The 26,645-nt window shown below is 41.2% G+C and overlaps 1 protein-coding gene across 1 annotated transcript in view; it reads right to left on the bottom strand.

Moving 5' to 3' along the window:
• Positions 1 to 24,072: 24,072 nt before the first annotated feature.
• Positions 24,073 to 26,645, bottom strand: part of RASEF (RAS and EF-hand domain containing) — a 37,843-nt gene continuing 35,270 nt past the window's right edge. Inside the window, exon 15 of the mRNA XM_021714954.1 lies at positions 24,073 to 24,430. Within this exon, the coding sequence (XP_021570629.1) occupies positions 24,325 to 24,430 (106 nt within the window). The 3' untranslated portion in view covers positions 24,073 to 24,324. The remainder of the gene's footprint in view (positions 24,431 to 26,645) is intronic.

Here is a 26,645-nt window from a genome sequence, read left to right as displayed (position 1 = left end):
TAGATGTGACAAGCTATGCCCTAAAAGAAAAGGAATACTCTTCTTTTCTCTGAAGGATAAAATAAATGTAATCAAGACATTTTAACAAAGTATGGTATAAAGCTGGATTCAGTACTGCTCTATAACAGAGAGGGTTGACTCATGAGACTAGGGCTGGGGAAGAGTGGAGGTGACAAGGAGAGAATAATGGAGATTATCTAAAGGCTTTTCTTGTTAGTATTTGATGACCCTGTCACTCACATGATCTATGTGTTCCTTCCATGCTGTGACTGGAGTAGGGAAGAGGAATATTTGCCAGGAAAAGGATTCTAGCTAAACTAATATCAGACAGTGCAGTTCAGTAGAAAAAGACATAAGACTGGGGTTGAGGTATCTAGGTTCTTTTTTTTTTGAGTTGGAGTCTCACTCTGTTGCCCAGACTGGAGTGCAGTGGCACGGTCACAGTCACCGCAGCCTCGACCTGCTGGGCTTAGAAAATCTTTCTGCCTCGGCCTCCCAAGAAGCTACAGGCACATGCCACAACACCCGGCTAATTTTTTGATTTATTGTAGAGACAAGGTCTTGTCAAGTTGCTCAGGCTAGTCTCAAACCCCTGGACTCAGGCAATCCTTTTGCCTCTGCCTCCCAAAGTGCTGGGATTACAGGTGTGAGCCACCATGCCTGCTGTGTCTTGGTTCTTATTCTAACTTCACTGTTAATTTTCCCTGTAGTTTTGGAAATGTCAGAGACCTTCTGGGTTTCCACTTCATCACTTGTAAAGAGAGAAACAACTAAAATACCTCCTTCCACTGAGTGCAGATAATCAGTGATAAGATTTGTAGACACTGCCAGACAAACAATATTATTCTAGCTAAGAGATGTGCACCCCCAAAAAGTGTTCATCTCTCTACCTGTATTTAATCTGATCATACCTTTTATTAATGATGTGGTGGGTTATACTGACCAATTTGTAAATAAATCACCCTAAGTTGCTCTAGCTAGTGTTGACTAGAATCTATTTTTCAAGAACAGATGCCAAACAAGTTTTAGAATCTGTCTCAATTTACCTTTCTGAACAGTTCACCATCTTTCTAATCACCACAAGCGATTGTCACTCCAATACTATATACATTCTGTATTGATTCTTGCAACTTCTCCATCTAGACCCTTCTCCATGATAGTCCCTGACAAAAGGCACCGACTTAAGGTCTTTGGAGAATATTCCCTCCCAAACCCCACATGTTTCCTTATATTTAACTTCCCCTTCACTCCCTAAGTTCTTTCACAGCTTCTACAGTATCTTCTTTAAGCTTTCCTTATGAATGTCACCAGCCATCCCTCAGACATACCAAACTAACTCTCTCCCTGCCACCCACCCACCATATAACAGAGGTTCAGACTAGCTCATTCCATGTCCTCCATACTATGCCACTGCCTTTGGCTTTAGCCGGTACTGAGGGAGGCTTCGTGCAGACTCAGACTGGAGAAAGAGTAGATTCTCCTTTGGAGGAAGAGTATGATTTAACTCTTCTCAATTTTTTCCACCAGCATGACTACAAGGGGTAAAGGGGAAAGGTGAGGAGGACAGTTCTTCCTAAGAAACCCAGAGGCAAAGATGGCTGGCGTCCAGTCTAGGTCATCTTCTAGAGGCCATCAGGTCTGGCAAATTTGAGGACTGCCCTCCCAACCCAGGAAGAAACTAGTAAGGCTAACCTTGTAAGCCCAGCTTCAGCCCAGCACCCAAATAACGACTTCTTATCATATTATCCTGAAACAGCACTTCCTGCTTTCCTGGGTTAGTTTTTAATTTGACAGAAATCTGCATAAACTGCTGAAGACAGCTAAGATGATGACTGGTCCAAAGTTCAAGCCAGCTCTCTGATCCCTAAGATTTCTGCCCGGGTAGAGAGATTGGGTGATCGGTTCATCCCACCAACAAGCAATCATTTTTAGTATGAATGTGTCTGTGTGTTCAATAAGGAAGAACAGAACAAAATTAATTGCACACATAAACAAACTTCCCCAAAAGACCTAAAGAGGGGAGAGCCTGCTTGTAAATTTTCACAAGTGCGCTTGATGACTTGAGAGTCTCAGTGGATTCATCAAGGGCGTGAGTGTCTCAGGAGAGTCTGGATAACGTGATACACCTTATTGGACTCTTTCCCATCAAATTAATGGAGGATTTAATTTAGATTTTGAACACATAATTGAAATATTCTTATGCACAGAACGATCCAATAAAAAACATTTTCATTGCTACATCGTAAGCGTCTGAGATAGGCAAATTAAAAACCTTTCTGTGGACTGTGTGCACATTTTCATTGTAACAAAGCAGACAAAAAGAGTGTTTCTGTGTCTTTCTCAGGACAAAAAATGGATGGAGTGTGCACAGGCATTTTATAACTACTATATTCTTTACACGGGGGCTGCACATCTAGGCTCAATGATGAAGCGTTCATTCGCCCATTAATACTCCTGTAAAATATATATTTTTAAAATTTTGTTCACTTTGTCACTCTTTTTTATTTTTTCCCATTACAAAAGCTGAATCTTTGGCGTTCCAAAATATCGAAATCTGGGGGTCGATGGCCAATGGCCTGGACTTCGGGGACTCATTTTAAATGCTGAAGGACAGAATGCATCTGAGATAAAATTCTCCAATCCAGACTTGACTGTTAGCAACCTCTAACACGTGACCCTGGGTACATCACTTACCCTCTCAGTGCCGCGTCCCTTCATCTGGAAATGAAGGTAATGTGACAAGGGATCCCTGCCTCATAGGGCTGCAAGGAAGGGTCACGATTAATTCATTTTCCACACACTAAACCAGAATTGTACAGCACAGTAATAAAATATACTCAATGAAGACACAGATATTTTAGGCTCTTAAGCTAATGAGCTGAAGCGTTATTTAGCTTTCCAATGCAATGGCAGACATATTTCAAAGTTCGAGTATTATTAAAAGTTAAACTGGAAAGAAGGTGCTCATGGAGAGGGCGTCAGGTGAGGCATCTGAGGAGTCTTGACCTCACTTCTATTACCTTCTCATCGTGAACTGACTGCATGAGCTTAGCAAAGACATGAGCCCTGTCAATCTTTCATTTTTCACGTCTTCAAAATGAAGAGTTAGATTTGCTGTCGCTAAGTTCCCTGCCAGGCCACAAGTTCAAAAATGTCTGTTGTGGTGAAAGGTCTGTTCCTTTCTTCCATAAACATCAATAGGAATTGCTTCCGTCTAACTTATGGTTCATTTTTTTGGTGGCTATGTATCCAATGATGGCTATAATTATTTTTATATATGAGGGGGGACCCCAAAAGCCCTGAATTTATTTATAAACACTTGTGGCCGGGTTCGGTGGCTCAGCCTGTAATGCTAGCACTTTGGAAGGCCGAGGAGAGTAGAGTGCCTGAGCCTGCAGATTCGAGACCAGCCCTGGCAACTTGGTGGACCTTGTCTCTAAAATAAATTTTAAAAATAGCCAGGCGTGGTAGCATGCCCCTGTAACTCTGGTCACTTGGAAGGCTGAGGTGGAAGGATCACCAGAGCCCAGCAGGTTGATGCTGGGGTGACTGTGAGCATGCCACTGCACTCCAGTCTGGGCATCAGAGTCAGAAAACAAAAAACCCAAAACTGTGCATTTACTCTTACATGTTTAAACTTCAGTCACCTTCAAATTACTCGCCATGTGATGTAATATGCTTATCAAGATGCTATTTCCACCACTCAAAACAGTTTTTGAACTGGTCAATTTTGATACTTTTTAGTTCTTCTGCGTTTTTTGTTTCACCTCTTCCACATCAGCAAAATATTTCCCTTTTATCATCCAAGGAAACAAAAAAAAAGTCACTCAGGACAAGATGGGATGAACAGGGAGGGTGGAGTAGGAGAGCCATGCAGTTTTTGATTAAAAACTGCTGAACAAGCCTGGCTCGGTGGCTCAGCCTGTAATCCCGCACCTTTGGGAGGCTGAGGTGAATGGATTGCCTGAGCCCGCAGGTTTGAGACCCACCTGGGCAGCGAGACCTCATGTCTACAATAAATCAAAAAATCAGCCGGGCGTGGTAGCGCATACCTGTAATTCCAGGCTACTTGGAAGGCTGAGGCGGAAGGACCGCTGGAGCCCAGCAGGTGGAGGCTGCGGTGGCCGGGAGCGGCCACTGCACTCCAGTCTGGGCGACAGAGTGAGACTCCAACTCAAAAATAAAAATAAAAATAAAAATAAAAAATAATTTAAAAAATAACAACTGCTGAACATTCAGCGTGGTGTGGGCAGATGTACTTGAAATCACCCATCATGATATGGGCAAAAGGTATTGAAAGAATTGCCAGAAACATTCACTGAAGCTGAATGCAGCCTCTCACAACAACACTAGCTGGTATACTGATGCGGATGGGCTTCTAGAACATTACCTAGAGGGGGAAAGGGGCCCGCCCTCCAAAAAAAGATAATTCCAGGTTTTTTGGAAGTTCCCACTTGTACACCAAATTAGAACTCTTTTTGAAAGAAAACATTTACTGTGTTTTTCTCATAAAAAAATAAATTTCCTAATCAAATTATAAGGAAATGTTTTTTAGAAAGGAACAGTGACCCATTATCTTACTTGTGACAAAAATGAGGTATACTTTCCTCCATGGATTTATGAGAATACAAAGTAAAACATTGTTTTTACTAAATAATATTTTAATAAAAACAGATTTACAGTACATGTGCCTATTATGGAACTGTGCTTGTTTTTAGAAATCCTTCCTGGTCAGCAAGTATGGATCTATTTCATTCTTCTTTAGCAACTGTATTATATTCCACCAGGAATCTCTACCATAATAGGTGCATCTTTTAAAGACATTCCTTGGGTCTAATTTTCCTCAACCAAAAGTTTTCTGTTCTGAATATCCTTATACCTACATCTTTGTACAAGTGACTGACTATTGCAGAGTAATTAACCCAAGATAGTAGCTTGAAATCATCTTTTAGAATGTGTTTTGCTCCATTAATAAACCCACACGTCAGTATGCACTACTTATTCAAATAGGGCCCAACACACAGTTCTATAGGGCAAGTGAAGAGTGTACAGAATTTGTTATTATACACGATAAAACTTAATTAGCCATGTGCCTCAAAATGATTATATCTTTTTTTAAATGTCTGCCTTCTTTGTTTGCTATAAATATTCATCTAAATATATAAAATATACTAAGCAGTATTTTGTCTCCATCCCATCAAGCAAATTCATCGAGGCGTGAGGGCTAGATGGGCAGTGGAGCGGAAGACCATGCTATTACATGGATAAATGCTCCAGAGTTACTGAAACAAGACAAAAACAATCACAGGAACATGGATTGCAGAATATGCTGAAGTAGCCATGTTTGCGGGGAGGGGAAGAAGAAGCGGATTGCACACAAACAGGAAAAACAGGGATCCCCAGACATTCCATAAAATCGAGCGCAAGTGTTTAGTTTGATGCAGATAAATTATTACAGTCATGCTCTCCGCCTATCAGACATTTTAAAATTCATCAAGAAGCCATGGCCATTTAACAGACGTATATAATGGAACGCTTTATAGGATGATTTTCTTTTAATCACCCCAAGGTCTAATAGGGTGGTTGGCCTGCTTCCCTAATAAAATTTAAACAGCTTTTGCCTCAGGTCAACGTGAAGTCCTCTGTCCTAAGAGGAGTTCATCTGTGACATGCATAATAGCGGCCCAGTCTCAAGAGGTGATTTGAGATTACTGCTTCTGTCGGGAAAATAAATAATCGCACACACAGAGGCATTGCAAGCAGCAGTTTACTAACCAAAGTAAATCTCAGTCCAGAGTTCATGTCTTTGCCTTATTAAGGCCCGAGAGAGGAGCACAATCTCCTTCTGTGTCCTCCTGGCTTGGCACACCTCCTGATTCCTTCCTCACCCACGGCAGAGGCCAGAGTCTCCCTGAGAGAGAGATCCCAGCCGGACTCCAGCAGCCAAGAGGCTATCTGCAGTCTCTATTCCTATCCTTCAAACCCTCAGGCCGTGGCCTTAAATCTCTACTGTGGTCTGTGGCTTCCCTCCCGTTTCCTGCCACTCTGTGGTTCCCTCCATGCCTCTTGCCTTTTCTGCTTGGCTTTCAGTGGTGACTTTGGCCTTGAATTCTGCCGCATGAGTCCTCCCTCAGGCCCATTCCCCAATGCCAACCCCAGATCCCAGGGCCCAAGGGAGGAGAGTGGGCCTGCCCAGGTGATAAGCACTTAATTTGTCAATCCCACATGGAAGTGTCTAGACACAAATACACACAAGTGAATAAACGTATCTACCTATGTATGGTCGGGCCTTCCCAGTTAAGTAAAGCTTGAAAGATTTCCCCAGGACTTGCCTTCTCTGCACCCGCATCTTGAATCCATTTTCTTGCTGTACGTATCTTACTATCCTCAAGGTTGTGAAGTAAGATAGCTATGGCAGCTCTAGCCCTTCTGAGTTCAAGTTCAGCAGGAAAAAGTCTCTGTCACTGAATTCCCAGGAACATGCTTAATTATATTTTACTGACTTTAAATTGATCTTTATGACATTCGCTGAAGCAACAGTTGTGGTTAGAAAACTTTAAACACGAATGCCTCCCCATTTCACCCGAAGCATATAGATTAAGGACGAAAATCCTCTCCAGGGAGACTCTGGATTTGTTGCTGGAAGCAGAGAGAATGGATATCAAGTACTTGTACATTAGATAACCAGATCGATTGCTTTATATTTGTGTCAATTATTTAAATCAAAAAGCAGTCCCGGAGTTCCCAAACCCTCACAAAATCAGATAGCAAGAAGCCTTGGCGACCCTCGAGCTCCAGGCTCCTCAAAAGGCGCTTTAGGGACCAGCAACCACAGCGCCACCAGGAAGCTTGGTGGAATTGCAGCATCTCAGGGCCCCTGGAACTGTTGAATCCAAAGCCACATTTTAACAAGATCTCCAATATATACCATCAAGTCGAAAATTAATGATCCAGACTTAACATCCCATTTACAGATCTGGAAACCTAGGATGAGGCAAATGAAGAGTCTTCCCGAAAGTTATACAACGACTGAGTGGTAGAACTGGCACCCGGAAATGGAATCGAGGTCTCTTGTCTTCCAGTGAATTCCCTCCAGGTTGGTACTGTTTTTCATGATGAATTTTTTTTCAACCATCAATATGTTTTCACTATTAAGATGTACAAATTAGGATGTAAGTCACTACAGCGTTTAGCATAATGGTTCAGAAGTACAACTCTGTGGTCAAAGAGGCCTGAATTTGAATCTCAGCTCTCACATTCTCTACCTCATAAATTTGGAAGTTATTTGACCTCTGTAAAATGCAGCGCCCTCATCTACTCACCTTATAGAATTATTTTAGGACTTGAAAGAAACAAGGCATCTGCGTATTACATATGTTAGACACTTAATTAGCATTTGAGCACATCGAGCTCAAAAATATCATATTTATAATTATTGTCAATAGAATAACCTTTTTATCTATTCTTTTCTCCCATTCGTATTTTTTTAGTCATCAGCAATACAAAGATGGATAAAAATGATTACCTGCCATCGAGGAGATTATACTCCATCACAGGAGACAGACCAGCTACAAACTGGGCTGTGACGAAAGCAATGCTATCAGCCTGAACATAGTGCCTCCAAACCATGGAGAGGAAGCAATTAATTTAGCTTGGAAAATGAGAATAAGGCTTCACAGGAAAGAGTTACATGAGTTCGTGTCTTGACGGGAGCCTGGGAGTTCATCCAAGTATTCCATTAAATTTAGTTTTTGAGGAATTAGCCAACATTTGATGTTGATGGTCGAGGGCATTAAAAAGTAAATAAGATTGTACCCCTCACAGAATCACAGAATCACATAAAACGCAGTGCCAAAAGTGACTTAGGATGAAGGCTGAGATGCCCGTTCAATATCTTCCCACTCCCCTACGGTGAAGTGGGGCCTCATAACTAGTTGTGAGTGGTGAACTAGAGCAGAAGTGATCTGTATCTGTTCCAGAACAGAGTTTAGACAAGAAGGCTGAAAAACACATATTCCAGGCGATACAAGTTACAAGATGGTAGCTCTTCAGCAATAGCACGCAGCAAAGTGTTTTGTGACTCAAGCGGTATCCGTGAGAAATGTATTTTGGGGGTGTTAAACTCACTCTGATTGGGTATTCACGTGTTACCACAGCACAACCTAACCCATCCTGACTTAGTCTCCTCTCAAGGGACAGCCTTGGTAGAAGGGGGGGTGGTGGAAGGGATTGGCCTCCGATAAGGTGGGAGATGGGAGTTGTTGCCGTATCTATCTAAATTTCCCACAGCAATTTCTAATCCTATTTTCCCTACCCCCACAACAATAATTTCCAGAATTTAATCATAAAATCCTCATAAGAACATGCACTCTGGTGTGGTCCACGAAACCTCCACATGTCATTGGGTCAGAGTGCTTTTCATTATTACAAAAACAGTTACGAATCGCCTTAAGCAAAACAAATCCATCTGTGTGTCTTTGCAGGCTCCTTCAAAGCCACCCAGCCATCTAAAATGAAACTTCTCGGGAAGAAACAGGCTACAAGGTTGAGTTCCTGAGAGTGTCACTTTTAACCTCCAGCAAATTTTCACAGGCGAGTGGCAAACTCCCCCCAAACATTTTTAAAGGGAGGCTGACAGTCTTCTAACGAAAGCAGTTCCAGTGTGCCACTATAATAACCTACTTCTTTTGATTGCATTTATTTTTAATGATTATTTTCTCTGCCTGCCAATCCAACCTGTGCTGGCAACCCAGATGGAGGGGGAGGGGAGGAAGCCGAGGCCGGAGCACGTTGTCTTGGACTGCACTGCCACCTAGAGGAACTAGGGAGAACTAACCTATCCGCTCTACTCCGGCGGTCAGAGTTGCTACAGCTGTGGACGTCAGGCAAGACCATTCTTCCACTGCACAGGGCTGGGTAAAGGAATTGAAATATTTTCCTCAGTTTCCCTTAAACAAAATAGATTATGGGGGCGGGGAGAAGCACAACCGTGCTGAATAATAATTGTTCAGTGACAATTATTATTGGCCTTAAAGAGGGAGATTCTTAAAGAAATGATTTTGAGGGGTGATTGGGAAAGACTTTTTCTCTGCTGTTCGTTTTGTTACAAAGGTTAGATTTGATTGGCAGCTTGAATAGGATTGACAGAAAATAATCTGTGAATGAAACGTTACAAAAGTCTGAGTAGGACCATATGATCAGAACTGTAATTTGTTTGCAAAAAAAAAAATAAAATGTATTTAAAAGTAATAAAATGTATTTAAAGTTATTTTAAAAATAAAATGTATTTAAAAGTTATTTAAAAGTGATTTGGGCTCAGGACAAGGAGTTTTGTGAGGATAGAAAAAAGTATTGTGAGGATAGAGAGTTTAAGCAAACTTGTGGCCTTGTGGCGTAGCTATGTTCTACAAATGACAAAACTGGACTGGTATGTTTGTGATAACTGTCACTGTTTGGAGGGCAAACTCAGAGTCTTCTTGTTGACAAGGTCTTTGTTTGACTTTCTCCTCAGGCAATGTCAGCTTGCACACAAATGCAAACCATTTTAAATAAACATGAGGAACTTAGATTTCATGAAGAAGTTATTTCATAACTATTAATACAATGAAAATACAAGTTCAGGGAAGAGAGAATTTAGGCAGGCTTATGGAAAGATGTTTTAGTCGGCATTATTGATGATACCTGTGATAAGAAATGGACAAAACTTTGAGACAAATTGTTTCCCAGACTGAGGATATTCAACTGCAACCTCTTTTTGGCATTGTGTTTTGTTTCTGTTTTTGTTTTTAGTTGAAGTCTCACTCCATTGCCCAGACTGGAGTGTAGTGGCAGGTTCCCGACCATTGCAGCCTCGGCCTGCTGGGCTCCAGTGATCCTTCCACCTCAGCCTTCCAAGTAGCCAGACCTACAGGCGCGCACTACCACGCCCAGCTAGTTTTTCCTTTATTGTAGAGACAAGGTCCCTCCAAGTTGCCTGGGTGGATCTCGAACCCACAGGCTCAGGCAATCCACTCGCCTCGGCCTCCCAAAGTGCTGGGATTACAGGCTGAGCCACCGAGCCGGGCCTCTTTTCGGCATTTTAAGCCAATAATGTTGACTCCTCTTTGAACTTAAGGAGCACAGGCACACGAAGTAACCAGTATCCCAGGTGCCACAGACCATGAGACTTCCTTCTGTAGTCTCAATTCTCTGAGATCAAACAAGGAAGTGGAAAGGACAAAAGAACAAAGCCACACAGGAACAAGCATTTTGCAGCACAAAAATTTGCTGTTCCTCCAGGTGCAAAATGTAAAAGCAGACAAATGAGCAATCCCGTGACTCACTGGACGACATGGTGATTTTTGGAAGGGCAAAACTTGCCACCGTTACCTGTTCACATTTTTAGCACTTATTTTAGTTCTGGTGCCATCACCATGTTTCACTCATGTAGTCCTCAGACGACCATATGCGACGGACACTATCATATCCCCACTTTACAGATGAGGATTGTGAGGCGTAGAGAGTTTAAGCAAACTTATGGGTAGTATCTGGATCCAAATCCAGGTAGTCTATCTTCACAGTCCGTACGCTTAAAAACTAACCTGAATACTGCCTCATTTAAAACAGAACAAAACAAACCACACTTTCTATGGGGCACGTCAAGAAACTGTAATGCTTCTTCCTGTGCATTTTTTTAAAGGTGCCTCACACGAAGGTCATTTTATGAAGGTCACTGCCCATGCCTGCTGTGGCTGTATAGACTACCTTACTTTCTGGATGCCCATTCAGATCAGATCACCTAGCTGATAACAGGGGCCATCGGCCCTTATTAGCCATCTGGGACCTAATGGCTTTTTCTTCTGGATCCTTCTCTGCTTGGAACTGAGCCAGCCCATTAGCCAGTCACCCCAGGAGAAACTTCCTTTTTCCACCCAGTGTTCCTGTGTGCTTCCCCCTCCCAGGCTTTGGGCAAAGGTGACTTTTCTGAGGTCAATTAGTCTACCCTGTCTGAGATAGGTGTTCAATAAATATTTGAATAGGATCAATGGAGGCATTTCCGAAGCTTAATCAAGCCAGAGGCATTTTCGATATTGTTGGGGTTCCTAGCAGCACTCCTAACCTCACCCTAATGCCCAGGAGGCTGAAGACAGAAAATAGTCGATTGCCTGCAGGCATTCATTGTTTTTCCCAAGATGCCCTCTGGGAGAACTGAAACCCTGGAAAGCCTCAATAAGAATTTTACTGGTTTAAAAAAAAAATCTGCGGTGGGAAATAAGGCTTATCTGCAAATGTCATTAAACTCAATGCCTTTTTGTTGTACCTTGTAGATTCTTCGGGTAGATGAGGGTGAAAGGGAGGTCATTGTAACTCCCAGAAGCTACCATGGTTCATACAACCTATTCCACTAGCAATCAGTTTAATTAAGCCTCATGCTATCAGGATATAATAAAATCTAAATTATCCATTGGGTTGCAAAAAAGGAAAAATGGAGGGATATGGAATCTCGAAACACGCTCCTACTACTCATCCCGTTGGACTGAGCTTCTCTTTCTGTCGATCAGAGGTATTGACTGCATGAATGAACAAAATAACCAACTAATCAACCAATGAGGAAACAAGCAAATGAAGGAGTCAAGATTCCCTGGGCAAAACAAAGATTAAAAGTTGCCATAGGCAACCCACTTGTACATCTATACAGTGGGTGACTGATGTAGACCATTTTCTCCCTGGACCTGGGTAGTGTCTGGAGCCGGGAGGTCCACGCTGACTAGTGGCCTGGCTGGCCTGGTCAGGAGTTGGTGGGCTCCAGCAAGCTGGGCTCCACAGAGCCAGAGAAAATTCACAGCATTGTGTCTGAGGGAGAGTGCCAGTGATGGAAGCCAGAGAAGCCTGTCTGAAATGAGTTGTCAGGACAGTGGAAGCTGGTGGTGGGTATCAGGAATCAAAGAAGAGATCCAAGAGACTGGAGAGCCACAAAACATGGGCCAAGCAGATTAGATAGATGGGCAGGGTTGCAGTCTGTGCCAGAACCAGAGACCATAAGTACTTTGCTCAGCTGGGCTTTCTTTTGGCTTTATTTATTTATTTTAAATAGGTAGTGCGTGTATCTGGAGTACATCTCAAAATGTTCCAAGGTATACTGAACGGTAATTGCATTCTTACTCTTGTCTCCCAGTTCCCCAGTTTTCCTCTCCTGAATTTCTCATCTCCTTCCATAGACAGCCTGCACACATGTAAGCATGTACGTATCCACACCCTTTATATTACAAACCATGGCATAATATACACATTGGTCTGTCTCCCTGTTTCACTTAATAATACGTCTTAGAAATAGCTGCAGAGGCAATATATGTAGAGCTGGTTCATTCTTTCTAAGGCTGTATCCTACTCCATTGTATGTACCATTATTTATTGAACTCATTTTTAGATGTCTATTTAAGTCATGTCCAGACTTTCTGATGGTAGATAGTGCTGCCGTAATAATACATTTTTGGATGTGTGTAGACATGTCTGTAGAAGTGAAACTGCTGGGTTATAGAATGTGTGCATTGTTTTATTTTTTATTTTCAGTTGGAGTCTCACTCCGTGGAGTGAGTGGCTGGAGTGCAGTGGCACACTCACGGCCACCCTGGCGTCGACCTGCTGGGCTCTGGCCATCCTTCTACCTCAGCCTTCCAAGTAGCCGGAACTAGAGGTGCTCTATCACTCCTGGCTAATTTTCTCTCTCTCTTTTTAAAAATTTATTTATTGTAGATACAAGGTCTCGCCAAGTTGCCTGGGCTGATCTCGAACCCTCAGGCTCAGGCAATCCATTCCCCTTGGCTTCCCAAAGTGCTGAGATTACAGGCTAAGCCAGCGAGCCCGGCTGCATGTGTACTTTAAATTGTGATAGGTGTTGTCAAACCACCCCCCAGAGAGGCGATAGCCATTAATACTCCAAACTATGAGCTGTTTCTCCAAATGCTTGCCAACAGAGTATATTATCAAACTTACTGAACTTGCTACATTAATAAGTAGGAAAGTGATATATTATTATGGTTTTAATATGCATTTATATAATGCATGCTGCTGAACAAACATCATATGATAAAAACCGACTGGGATGAAATTTGACATGGATTTCTTGGCATCGTGTATGTTGCAATGAGTTAGACATGCAGTCAAAGGAATCAAATCTCTAGGAACCAAGAGACCTGGGTTTGGAGTTTGAGATAGCGTCTCATTGATGAAGTACCTACTATGTGAAGACATATTTGCTTCTCAGAACAAGCAGAATTTTGCCCTTCCACAATGCTACTATTTATCTTTAAAAATCCAATCAAATGACTTTTCTGAAGCTACATGCCTTTTTAACCTTTTTAATCCTCTGGAGAGGTCCATTCTGGCTCTGTCTGCTCTGATAATCTGAGAAGCCAATAGCAGCCTGCAGCCTCTTCATGGTAAGGACAGGATAGTGAGAGGAAACAAAGGCAAGCCTCCCGCTGGGCCAGCCCTCCCAGGGCCAGCAAACCTCTTCAGAGAATGAGGTTGGTGTGCTCTTTATGGGGAAGATTCTTCAAGGATAAAAAAATCTCTGCAAATTACCTTTGTATAACTCCTTGACCTAACTGTCACATACTCCATTTCATTTGATGGCCTATGAGGGCGTGGGGAAAACAGGCTAGCAAACAGCTATCAAGAGCAGCCATTCTGATCACAATCAGGGACTAGGTGTCAAGCAATGTGCAAAGTACTTAACTATCTTTGTCTTTTGGCGTAAATACCTCCAATATAGGTAAGAGGAAACTCAACTCGAAAAGTTAGGTTAAGTTGCTCAAGGGTCACAGAATTAGGAAGTAGTAGAAGTGGAATTCAGGGCCAGGTCTGTCAGATTCCTAAGCCCATCTGCAGACAACGCTTGGTACAATAACCTCTGTTCCAATTATTTTCTAATTCCAACCTCTGTCCCAACTATTTTCTATTCCTAGGTCTCACAGTCAGTTCTTATCGAGACCATGAATCCTTAGTGGGAGAGGTATTGTCCCCAAGTGGGGAGAATTGTCTCTTAGGTGGGAGAATGAGAGGGGAATCTTACATTTTAATGTAGGAAGAACAGATTTGAGTGTAGTACATAAACATATATGTACTGTTACTATGGCATTTCAATTTCATGGGGGGGCACTAAAGAAAATATATGTAAAAAGACTCCTCTATGGGATGATTGTTTTTAAAAAATTGAGAAATACAGATCAGGCCGTGCCTCTGATGCAGGTTTCTGGTGTCTTCTAGGGCATCACACTGCCTTCTATTCACCCTATTTGTCTGTTTCCATCAGACATACAAACTCCATCAAAATTATGGGTTCCTAACTTTGAAATCATCATCCCGTGGGAAGCTAATTTTTAAATTGGAGCTGCCCACTAGTTATCTTGGAAAGCAGTCAAGTCAGGCTGTATCAAGGTGCAAGCATAACTCCAAGGTGTCCTCTGGGCTGAAGCAGCCTGACCACCTCCATTAGATTGGGTACAAACTGTCTCCTCATCCTGCTCTTGTTGTTTCTCATTGCTCTACCTACCCTAGGCTTCCCACCGTTTTTTCTCGACGTTCACCTCTCACACCTCCTCCAAAGTCCATAAAGGAAATGGCTTGAACTAGGTTTTGGGGGACAAAATCAGCCCAGGTATGTTCACTGACTCAAAAGGTGGTGCCACTTTGGCTCCCCTCCTCCCGTCACCTGCTCAACTCTCCTTTGTAAAATAAGATCCAGGGAAATGACTGCATCTCAGTTCAAGCCACCCCAATAAGGATGGATTGATTAAGTCCACGAGAGAACTGGGGAAGGGTCGATGCTGAAGAAACGGTACATGATCTGGCTCCTCAAGGAGCTGATGTTCTCTACATCCCACTTTTCTCTAGACATATGCTCAGCTAGAACTTTTTTTTTTTTGAGTTGGAATCTCGCTACATCGCCCAGGCCGGACTGCAGTGGCACACTCACGGCCACCCCAGCCTCATCCTGCTGGGCTTCAGCACTCCTTTAGCCTCAACCTTCCAAGAAGCCAGAACTGCAGGTACGTGCTACCATACCCAGCTAAAGTTTTTGATTTATTGTAGAGTCACGGTTTTGCCAAGTTGCCCGGGCTGGTCTCGAACCCACGGGTTCAGGCAATCCACTCACCTCGGTCTCCCAGAGTGCTGGGATTACAGCCTGAACCACCGAGCCCAGCCTAGAACTTTATTATACTGTGCTACTTGGTTTCTTCAGTCTCCTTCACCTTGGCTAAGGACTCCAAAACAACTCAAACAGAACCCTAAATATTACCATCATTCTCTTAATAATGTAAAAACGGGGCCTTCAGTTCTCTGAAGCCAATCTTAGTTACTGCCTGATTCTAAAGACTGTTAACATTGCCTTTCCTCGTAGTTTTTCCTGCAATCATTTCCTGCACTGAAAATGTAATACACAGAAATCTCCATTGATGCCACTTGTCCTTGAAAGCTGTTCTCAAGGTGGAGACACCTGTGGGTAAGGTAGGCCGATCACTACAACTGCCAGACTGTGAGATCCTAGGGCGTACAACCTGAGTCTCAGTCTTCTGTTTGGTCCTCTTTACCCCACTACTCAAAGTTCCTGGCTGTATCAGGAATTCTAGAAATGTCCAGTGACTATATTAGTTTCCTGGGGAGACTAACAAATGACCACAAACTGGGTGGCTTGAAACAACAGAAATGTATACTCTTACAGTTCTGGAAGTCAGAAGTCTAAAATCAAGGTGTTGGAAGGGTCATGCTCCCTCTTAAGGCTGTAGGGGAGAATCCATTCCATGCCTTTCTCTTAGCTTTCGGTGTTGCTGGCAGTCCTTGGCATTCCTTGACTTGTAGACACATCACTCCAATCTCTGCCTCAATGGTCATGTGGTGTTCTCCCTGTGTGTCTGCCTCTATGTGTCTTCTCCTCTTGTAAGGGCATGTCTTTTGGATTAGGGCCCTCCCTTGTCAAATACGACTTCAGCTTCCTTTGAGTATATATTCAAACACTGTATTTCCAAATTAGGTCAAGTTCACTGCTACCAGAATTTGGGGTTTCAACATATATTTTGAGGGGACATAATTTAACCCACAACAAAGACTTAATGGAAAAATAAGCAAAAAATTCATATTTCGTGGAAGGAAAGAAAGAAGGAAGGAAAAGAGGGAGAGAGGAAGGAGAAAGAGAGGAGGGAGGAAGGGAGGGAAGGAGAAAAGAAGAAAGGGAGGAGGGCGAACAAATGAAAAAAAGGAAGAGAAGAAAGAGGAAAGCAAGCTCACACTGTCAGTTCCCAGTCCTGCAAGTCAGAAGGAAGTTTAGTGTCTTGAACTGTCAGCCTAAAGGCAGGAGACCTGGACCCTGGGTCCAACTCTGAAATTACATAGACAATCACAGTCTATTCTGCTTACCAACCACTTCACCAATAATGTCTGAACTCCCTCGCAGTACTAATGCTTAGTTACTCTATCCTGGGTGTCTGCTCACGACACTAAGTCCACGGAGACCAGATTTCCCCTCCCCGACCCCCACTGAATTGGGAAATAAAACATTAGATCTTAGAAGAATTTGAAAGCTTCCAGTACCCAAAACTTAAGGGAAAAGGAAAAAAAAAAAGTCTTTCTGAAACAAGAATTGCAGAATCCCGGCCCACGACAGGGAAAAGGTCATTGAGATGGTTGTCTTGAACTTGAAACAGATTAGCCACCTTACAATATTACCCACTCATCCCAGGCAATTCAGCCCAGTGAGCTCAGACAATAGAAAGAGAACATATTTTCTGTGATTTTTCCCCCCAATAAACATTATAATCACGAAGTCATAATTTCTCCTCCAAGACATTAAGACTTAAAATGTAGGTGATCTTTAAGATATACATTGACTGAAGCAGGATGCTATACGGGAATAATCCCACCAAACCTAGGTTTGAATTCCAGCTCCGTCATGATGGGTCCTGGATCAGTTTAGTTAAGCCACTCAACTTGGCTAAGCCTATTTCCTCGTCTATTAAAACAGGAATTATTGCAAGGATAACATTTACAAAATGTCAAAAGCTTATAGGACACAGTAAACACTTGGGAGATACTAATTTTCCTGTCTACAATAAGAAATGAGCTAACTACAAGTCTGATTTATACTCCATGGGTGCTGTCTGGGAAAGTTTTAGCATCTTTTATGATAGACCGTCTGCACAGGGTTAGTTGGACATGCCTCGATGTATATTTTCATCTACGTACTTGCTCAGTGCTTTCATTAAAATTACAGTAAGTCTAAAATCTCAAAAGTTATAAACTTCTGCAAAGGTCATATATGCTTGCAGCCACTTGAACAGCTTCTAAATACGAGGCACAGAGTGAACGACCCAGTGTCTGGTGGAGAAATCCATTGAACTTCATTCTCCCAGTTGCTGTACAGTTGGTATCTATTAATGACGCCATTTTCTCTAGCTGATGAGATGGTCTTCTTGGTGATCTGGTCAATTGACCAATATGTTCTTTAGGAATAAGGAGCATGCCTTCTGTGTTTTATTTTCTGTCCAACCTTTCAAAGAGTTCTTTTTCTAGTCCGTGCCAAGTCTATGTCAAGTTACGGTCATTTGAGTAATGTTTGAAAAGGTAACTTGCTCATTTCCTGCTCTCCAGAGACATACAGGAATTCTTAAAAATCACCACACACCTCATTTGTGTTTTGGCTGTGTACTTATTTAGACTTACAAAATTAGAAGACTAAAAAGGAAATGATTCAAAAAAAAAGAATTCTTCCTTTTTAATTTAAGTAACTTGGAAATTGTGAAAAGAAAAAATGGTACAAAATAATTGTGGATGTTGCAATAGACAACAGAATAATGGATCCCTTCGATACAAATCCACAGAAATTCTGAATACATTACCTTCCTGTCAAAAGGGACTTCACAGATAAAATTAAGGATCTTGAGATGGATAGATTATCCTAGGTTATTCAGGGGCTATCAATGTAACCACAGGATCTTTATAAAGAAAAGAGGGAGACCGGGAGATAGGAGTGTCAGAGTCAGGGGAAATGTGAGAACAGAAACTGTTGGAATGATGCCATTGCTGGAAGGAACCAAGAGCCAAGAAATGCAGGCAGGTCCTAGGAGATGGAAAAGAAAAAAAGTGGATTCTGCCCTACAAGCCTCCAGGAGGCTGACACCTTGGTTTCAGTCTGTAAGACCCATTTTTGTACTTCTGCCCTTCAGAACTGTAAGATAATAAATTTGTGTTGTTTTAGGTCATGAAGCATGTGGTGATTTGTTAGCTCAGCAATAGACAAGTAATATAAATCAAGTAGAAAAATGAGATATACTATATGTAACATACTGATTTTTCAGCTTTTGATATCAAAATTAAGAGAAGTGACATGTAAACAAACAAGAGAGATTAATGGAGTCATTCTATTTTACATCCTTTATTTCACTTTTGAACTTGAGCCGTAAATGATCTTGTCTAAAGGCCATTGGGTAACTCCCAGAATCAATAGGAAAACTCAAGAGCCCAGTGTGGATTTTGGAGAATAAGCTGAATCCAAGGAAATGCGGCTCACAAACGCCCCAAAGAGTCTGGAGTCCAACCAAGATGTTTCTGTTGTGTGGCTGATTTTTTTTTTTTTTTTTTGAGTTGAAGTCTCTCTTGGTCGCTCAGGCTGGAGTGCAGTGGCACGCTCATGGCCAGGCCACCCCAGCATCCACCTCCTGGGCTCCAGCAATCCTTCTGCCTCAGCCTTCCAAGTAGTCGGAACTATAAGCGCACGCTAACACGCCCAGCTAATTTATTTTTATTTATTGTAGAGACGAGGTCTTGCCAAGTTGCTTGGGTTGGTCTTGAACCCGCGGGTTCAGGCAATCCACTCTCCTCGGCCTCCCAAAGGGCTGGGATTACAGGCTGAGCCACCGAGCCCGGCCTTGTGGCTGATTTAATACCTGCCCTCCAAGCCTGCATCACTCCTTTAGAGCGAGGGGCTGGGTAGAAGAATGGGATAAGTTAAGTCTAGGTTATATACCTACACTCTGGGGTTTCAAGGATAGGGGGAGGCAATATTTGTTCCTCTCTGCTTCTTCAGTGATATGTGGAATTCTGCTTCCCACTAACATTCACACAGTGGGGGGTTCCCTCTATAGAAAAAGGGAGTTCAGATGATGATAGGAAAGAAAGTGACAAAAGTCTATCACAGTCTGATCATCTGAATTATCTGATTTCTTAATTATTAATCTAGAAATGTAAAATGTTGTTATGCAGACCCATATGCCTATAGTTATTAAAAACATAAACAAGTGACTTAAGTTTTTGAGTAGGAACTTTAAATAATTTTTTAAGTTGTGCTCTATAGAACATTAATCTTCCCTGCCTCTCTTCCTTTCTTATTTCCTTCCTTCATTCTTTTCCTCATTTTTTTCCTTTCTTTTACAAGAAAAAATTGACTTCAGCTTCCTAAGAATTTATAAGAATTGGAGAAAAAATAAAGAAAATAGGTATTTCTATAATTTTATGAAAGTGTATCTTACCCTGTATTTCGAGTTGAAGGGTTTTTAACTTCTATTCCACTTTTAGCAATGAAAACATATTTTAACATCCATAGCCAGAAATAAGTTATTTTTATTTTAAAACCTGCTAAATAATATGCTTTCCTAGGGATTCATTCCCATTTTGTAGATTTTGGGGTATATCTGAGAGATCTTTTTCAACAGGCTACCCGTCTTAGTATAAACACAAAGGTCAGTTTCCATTCGGCTAGAGAACTCCATTACCCACCCACCGCCCGCCCCATTGCTTTTATCTCATTTAGATTCAAAGTGCCTGTCAGACCTCCAGTATTTTCTTCATCCCTTCAACTACTTGATCCCATTAGCCATTAACAAATGAAGATCCTATCTCCATCACAATTCCATTTACATCTTTCCATTCTCACTTTCAGGCTCTTTTTTTTCCCCCCTTAGTTGTTTCCTCCTTTAAGTCCTTCTACACAATATCCTGTCCTATATGATCTCCCAACTGTGCGTCCACCAAAACACCAAGAACTATACGTATATGGGAGACAGTCAATGAACTTATGTCAAAAAGAATCCTTACAATACCCAGTTCCCCATGTGATCTGACAAATTTCTGGAATTCTGCTACTCTTTATGGCAGTACTGAACAAGACCAATGCAATCAATGGTGCATTCAAAATCTTTTTTTTTTTAGTTGAGGACACTTGACTTTTTTTAGTTGAGGCACTATTCCAAACCAGTTATACACATTAACTCTTAAAATTTTAGTGCTCAAAACAGCTCCACAAGACAGGTACTGTTATCATTCTTATTTTTCAAACAAAGAAGCTGGACAAAGTCACTTGCCAATAGTTACCCTACGAGAAGATCTGAGGCCAGGTTTAAACCCAGGCAGGCTGAGTTCATACCCACAAGCCATTAATATCTGTTACCTCTTATTTATCTTGTCCACGATTATTGCTTATGTGTGTCTGCAGAAACTCTTGGCAAATCCTGCTTTACTTAACCCATGAATTCTTTGATCATCCATTCAACAATCAGTACCATTAAAGCACCAAGCACTGGGCACAACGGAAGGGAGGTAGCAGCAGAGAAGGTGGCTAAGGACACTGGACATCTGTCTATGCAAACCAGTATAAGGGCAACAAGAATACTGATACATTCAAAAAAGTGCTATAGGAGTGAGTACAGGCAGCTTCATCCTCATTTGGGGGTTCCAGGGAAACTTCCTGGAGCAGTTGGCCAGGCAGTGTGGGAGTGGAAGGAAAGGGGTATCAGAGAAAGGAACTAACCTCTCAGAGGTCATGAGGATGGTCAGAGCACTGAAATTATTTTACAAAAGCCCGACTATCCTTGGCTGTCATGCCCCAAGCTGGTCCGCCCACTGCCCTGTTGGCCAAAATGAGGTAACTGCCACAGCCCTGAAACCAGGTATGCATTCTTTTCTCTCGCCTGTCTGCCTGTCACAGCCAGAAAAGACAAGTGTTTTTGTAGAGTTATGGTTTCATGCAGACACATCCTAGAATTAAAATTACTTCAGGGATATCTGCAGTAAAACTGAAGGAAACACCCAAAGGGCCAAAGGAAGCAGGCTTTATTGAATTTACAACGCAGAAAATATTTGTGGTTCCTTAGACATTTGCATTGCTATAAAAATTACACTTTATGGTATAATTATTAATGGGTTGAAGAGAAATAAACAGTATAAACGAAATATGGCCCATATTATGAAAATGTAAACCATATAAATCAAAATCGTAAAACAATTATTCAATACTCAGAGGCCTACTTAATATATACATATGAAATTTCTTATACACGCATACAATAAAAGCCCACAAAAACCATCACTCTGAAGTCGATCGCTGTACAAATATGAAAATAAATCTTTATCTTTAACCTAAATTTTATCTTCAGCAGGAGGGTTATGCAACTTGGGTTTATGCAAATCACATTTAGTATTAAAAAATCAAATGTCACATATGTCATATAAAGCAGCAAGTGGAAAAAAATAAATTATGAAAACGCATGGGTCTAAAAGTTACCAGTGAAAAATGTCTCCTTATCCAACACTATGTTCCATAAGGAAATTAAAATTTTCCAACGTATCAGGATACATTAAAAAAGGAGTATAGTATCATTGTGATTTTTAAAAGCTCTCAAAGGAAAAATAGAGATGTGGTGAGTAACTTCCATAGGAATATGCAAATGTATCAAGTTAAGTCTAAGTTAAAAACATTAAATAGTTTTATCCTTACCAAAGATATGCTTTAAATTTGAGAACACCTTCATGAAGTCTAAGTGTCGGTAATAATAATAATCTCCCAGCATTGCAGCTAAAAAGAGTTTTCAGTAGCTTTTCTTCAAACAAGATTGCCAACCAGAGCTCTTTCTAAGTCTCTAATCTGGATTATGTTGCCAAAATATTTCTCCAGGTTTGAACAGTTAAAGATGATTGGTTTGAATATCAAAGGTACCTGTATCATCTCCTAATCAATTTGGGTGTACTAGAGGCAAAGACCAAGATAATACTTCTGTATTAAACTATACTCTTATTTACAGATGGTAAGACAAATATAAAGAGACACTTTGAGGAAATAAATACAGGCAACATGATAATACATAAATTTACACGGTTTTGTGCAACTACACCAAAACCTAGACATGTGTCCCTTATGTCAACACATATATATCAAGTCCCGTCTTACCTGGGCTCAAGCAAGGCCACTAAGGGAAACAGAAATGGCAAAACTTTTACTTCATCATGCCACAAAAATAACACCCACTCCTCCCCTCCTGTTTATTTTGACAATTCTTCACAAGCAAGGCACTGTTGTTGTTTTTTTAAAATCATAAGTGTAATATTTTTCTACGGGACCAAAAAACAGGAAACAGGAATTCATGGTAAAGTTACTTAGGATAGATCCCACTCTCCAGCAAAAAAAAAAAAAAAAAAATCAGATGCCTTCAACGGGGAGAAGGCACATTTTTAAAAGCTAAAGGATGTTCTAACTATTTAAAATCTTTGTATATAACATACCCAGTCAATAGCTGTTTTTTAAAAATGAAGCTTGGGGAATTTAAGATTTGATCACAAAAGTGATAAACAGGACAAGGATTGCTACATAGAATTATTTTCAAAATAAATATCTTTAGCTTATGTAATACAATAAAAGACAGCTATTACTTAAGTTTTCCAGCAAGCTACTTGGGGCCTAGACCTACATGAACCAAGTGTCTTGTTGCTAATAATTTAATTGGTTCAGGCCTCTGAAAACCAAGCATCACCGTCTCCCCCTAGGGTCAGGTGTCCACTTTGGCTCTTAGCGACATTTCAGTGGAAAGTGTGGGGGTGGAAGACACTGAAGATTCTGGAAGGAGAGCAAGACCAACCAGGTCACTGCTAAGTCACTAATCGCATTAAACAAAAGACTCTGACTCACCTTTCTTAACGGCAATTCCTCTTGTAAAGACATTGCTTTCCAAAACCATGTATAGTATTGCTTTCATTGTTCATTATTTAAAGAAAGTTCATGTTTTGCAACTAGGAAGCTCAGGGACTTGCATTATGTTACAGATTATGCTTTAAAACCATGGAAAGGTCTGAAATAAGCATTAATATTTTAATTCAGAAAATGATAAATCATTCTAAGTGCTAGTAATTAATGTAGCCTAATTCACACACTCTAAAATACACCCTTTCAAAGGGTACAATTCAGTGGTTTTTAGTATATTCAAAAAAAATGCAGTCATTACCACCATTGTTATTCCAGAACATTTTCATCATCTCCAAAAGAAACCACAAACCCCTTAGCAGACATTTCTAGTGCCTCCCTTTCTTCAGTTCCTGGTGTATTTTTTTTAAATGAAAGAGTGATAACTTTCCTAGGCACTACTTTTGGAACTATGTAGTTTTACATGTTTTCAGTACAATTTTGTGTGTGTGTGTGTGAGAAAGCAAGACTTATTGAGAGGACAGAAAAGCTCCCACAGTGGGAGGGGACCCAAGTTACCCCTCAATTCAAATTTTAACCCTAAATTTCAACCCTAAATTTTTTTAGTTGTTCTGAGATTACAAAATATTCTCTTCTATACACAACTATTTTTGTCTCAAATGTTTTCTTTATACACAAAAAGTAGGTTTTTCTGTTTCCACTGGAGCCGAAGATATGACCGTTTTTCCTTCAATTAAATTCTGCTCTTATTTCATAAATGAGAAAAAAATCAATAGTCCAATATTAAAAAGGCAGGAATAACCAGAGTCCTTATTAACTGTGGGTCATCGTCCTCTCCTTCCAACTGCTGAAAGTGCTACAGAATCTGAGAGGGGCCGAGGCCTACAAGGCCTTCAAGGTCAAGCTGTTCGTTTTACAGATGAGGACACAGATGGACTCTGGCTGATGACATGTCCAAGATCACAAGGCTAGTTCATAGCAGAGCTGGGATAAGAACCCTTTTTACCAGGACTCCAGTACCAAGTATATAAAGTAAACGTTGCCCTGGGCTACCTACAAAGTCAGATACGACATGAATCTTATGATGTCAATGAGCTTCCTCTGTAGCTTTGATCTGAGCATGTTATTTATTTACCATTTAAAAGACACCGACATGTGATCTTTTAAGACCTGTAAGGACAAGGCTAGTCTATTTAACCAGAGGGCTCAAGTCACTCTTTGAGATACAACAAAGAAGAGCAGAGGATGAAGTTCAGATTTCCCACACTGTAACTCTCCGTATGGCAGTGTCAGTAGGATATGCCATTCTATTGAGAACCAAGCAAGTCACACAAATTCAGTATTCTGGAAATGAAGACTTCACAGGCCAAAGGTGTCGGGATTTAGCCATTGCAACAATTTTTCATCTGTGTGGACTTTTTGGAACTGGTCCCAGTCAGGTTGGTAATGGATTTGCTGTCATCCTCATCAGTTCTTTTTTTCACTTCTCTGGAGAAAGAGAGAGAAGAAAAAGAGAATTACTGAGGTACAAAGCTAAGCCACAAATGGCTCTGCAGAAATAAAAAAACAGCAATGCTGAGAGTTTGTGTGAGCCATCTAGACAGTGTTCTAAATGCTTTAAAGGGGTTGACTTATTTACTCCTCACAAGAACCACATACATTTTGCTGTACCTCGTTATATGTGTGAAGAAATGAAGGCAAAGAGAGGTTAAGAAATTTCCCTTAGGTCACAAGACTGGAGAAATGGGATTCAAACCACATAGGCTGGCTCCAGCATCTGTAATCTGATAGTCTGAGCACCAGGCCATATACACACACACACACACCTCTCACTCTCCCCAAACTTTCAGGATGCTATACAGTCTGTCACATGCACAACTTGCTCCTTAAAACTCTAGAACCTGGTTTTCATCCTCAAGTAATGCTTGTTGACCTTCACAAAAGCAATGGGGCTTTTATAACTATTCTTTAATTGTATATGATCATGCAGGTGACAATGGATAGTTAAAACCCTCCTTTTGCCTCATCCTATGTGTCTTTAAGAATTAACCACTAGAGGCAACACTGAAAAAAAATGTCTTACTCTTCAAGATCTTTTGAAAGCCCCCTAGGGAAGTATCCTTCCATGTGTAATTCTGGGAACGCTTGTGAAATATGAAGACCCACTTAAATAAACTGAATGGTTATCACTATGAGTGAGACGAGTGCCACAGCTCTATCCCCAAGATGGTACCAAACAATTCCACCCTTCCTTCTGAATGCCCAGGCCTTCCCCTTCAAGAGGCAGGGCTTTGCCCCTCCGCCCTTGGCCAGGACTGGCTCTCTACCTGATCTGACCCAAGGAATATGAAAGGAATGGTGCTCTGTGACCCCATCCAAGCCCAAGCACTAATAATGCCTGGTCACTTTACATTCCTCTCTCGGAGCCCTGGGCTGCCGTTTTAAAAGTCCAGGGTTCCCCAATGAAACCACCAGAGATGCCACATGGAGAGAAGCTATAAGGAGGAGCGCCCTGGCAGCAGACACCCAGCCGGAGCCACAGTCCCGGTGCCCCTCTGACTGCAAATGCATGAGACACTCCAAACAAGAGCAGTCGAGCAACCTTCCAGCTGAGATCCAGTCAACTCTGATAATTATGAGAAATTAAAAAATGGCTGTTGTCATAAGGAAGCAACTACCTGAAACCACCCAGAATCTGCATATGTTCAGCAGAGCAACTCTGTTCAATAGAAATGTAATGGGATTCACACGTCATTTAAAGTGTTTAAGTAGCCAGACTTCAAAAATGTAGAAAGAAATAGGTGAAATTAGTTTTATTATATTTTATTAACTCACTATAGCAAAAATACTGTCATTTCAGCATGTAGTCAATAAAAATAGTATCAGTGGGCTAGTTTACAATTTGTGTACTGTCTTCCAAATCCAGTATATGCTTGATACATACAACACAGCTCAATCTGGATTAGCCACAATTTCAAGCGGACAGTGGCCACCAAATTGGCCAGCATAGCTTTAGAAAGTGCTGGTAAGTCCTACCTTTTGAAAACCACTGCACAGTGAGTTGGGAAAAAAGGAAACTAATTCTTGCTGTAGGCCAACTAATAAACGTAATGATAAACATTTTTATGTTTTGCTTATTCAATACAAACCCCAAACACACACACACACACACACACACACATACACACACATACACCCACACCTGACAGGTTACTGGTGAGTATTATCGTCCTCATTTCATACATAAGAAATCGAAGACTCAGGAGAAGAAAAGATGGCACACAGTTTTACATGGTAAGACTCATTTTGGACTTCTGACTCTAGAACTTTCAGGTAATAAATGTGCATTGTTGAAGCCTCTACTTCTGTGGGAATCTGTTATAATGGCATATTAATGCAACTTTCCAATGCAAAATTTTGGTTATTTATTCATTCAATAAATGCCCAATTTATGCCATGCTCTGGGACCCTCTCAGCTAGTGAGCTTTGAGAGAGACAGATGTCCAAATAAATAATTACAAAGTCCAGAGAGCTGCTAACACATGCATACTGAGTGTTGCAGACTTCATGAAGATGGAGCTTCATAGATACTCTGATGATGGTGTGACCTCTTGAAAGAATAGAAATTCACCACAGTTAATGCGAAAGGAGTGCCACAAGTTCAGGGAACAGCATGCATAACGACAGAAGCATAAAAGAGTTT

Source organism: Carlito syrichta, unplaced genomic scaffold (assembly GCF_000164805.1).
Source record: "Carlito syrichta isolate Samal-C Ts95f unplaced genomic scaffold, Tarsius_syrichta-2.0.1 Scaffold306050, whole genome shotgun sequence".
In the NCBI taxonomy this organism is placed as follows: domain Eukaryota; kingdom Metazoa; phylum Chordata; class Mammalia; order Primates; family Tarsiidae; genus Carlito; species Carlito syrichta.
Note: the sequence above shows the minus strand (reverse complement) of the source record. Positions and strands in the feature narration are given on the sequence as shown.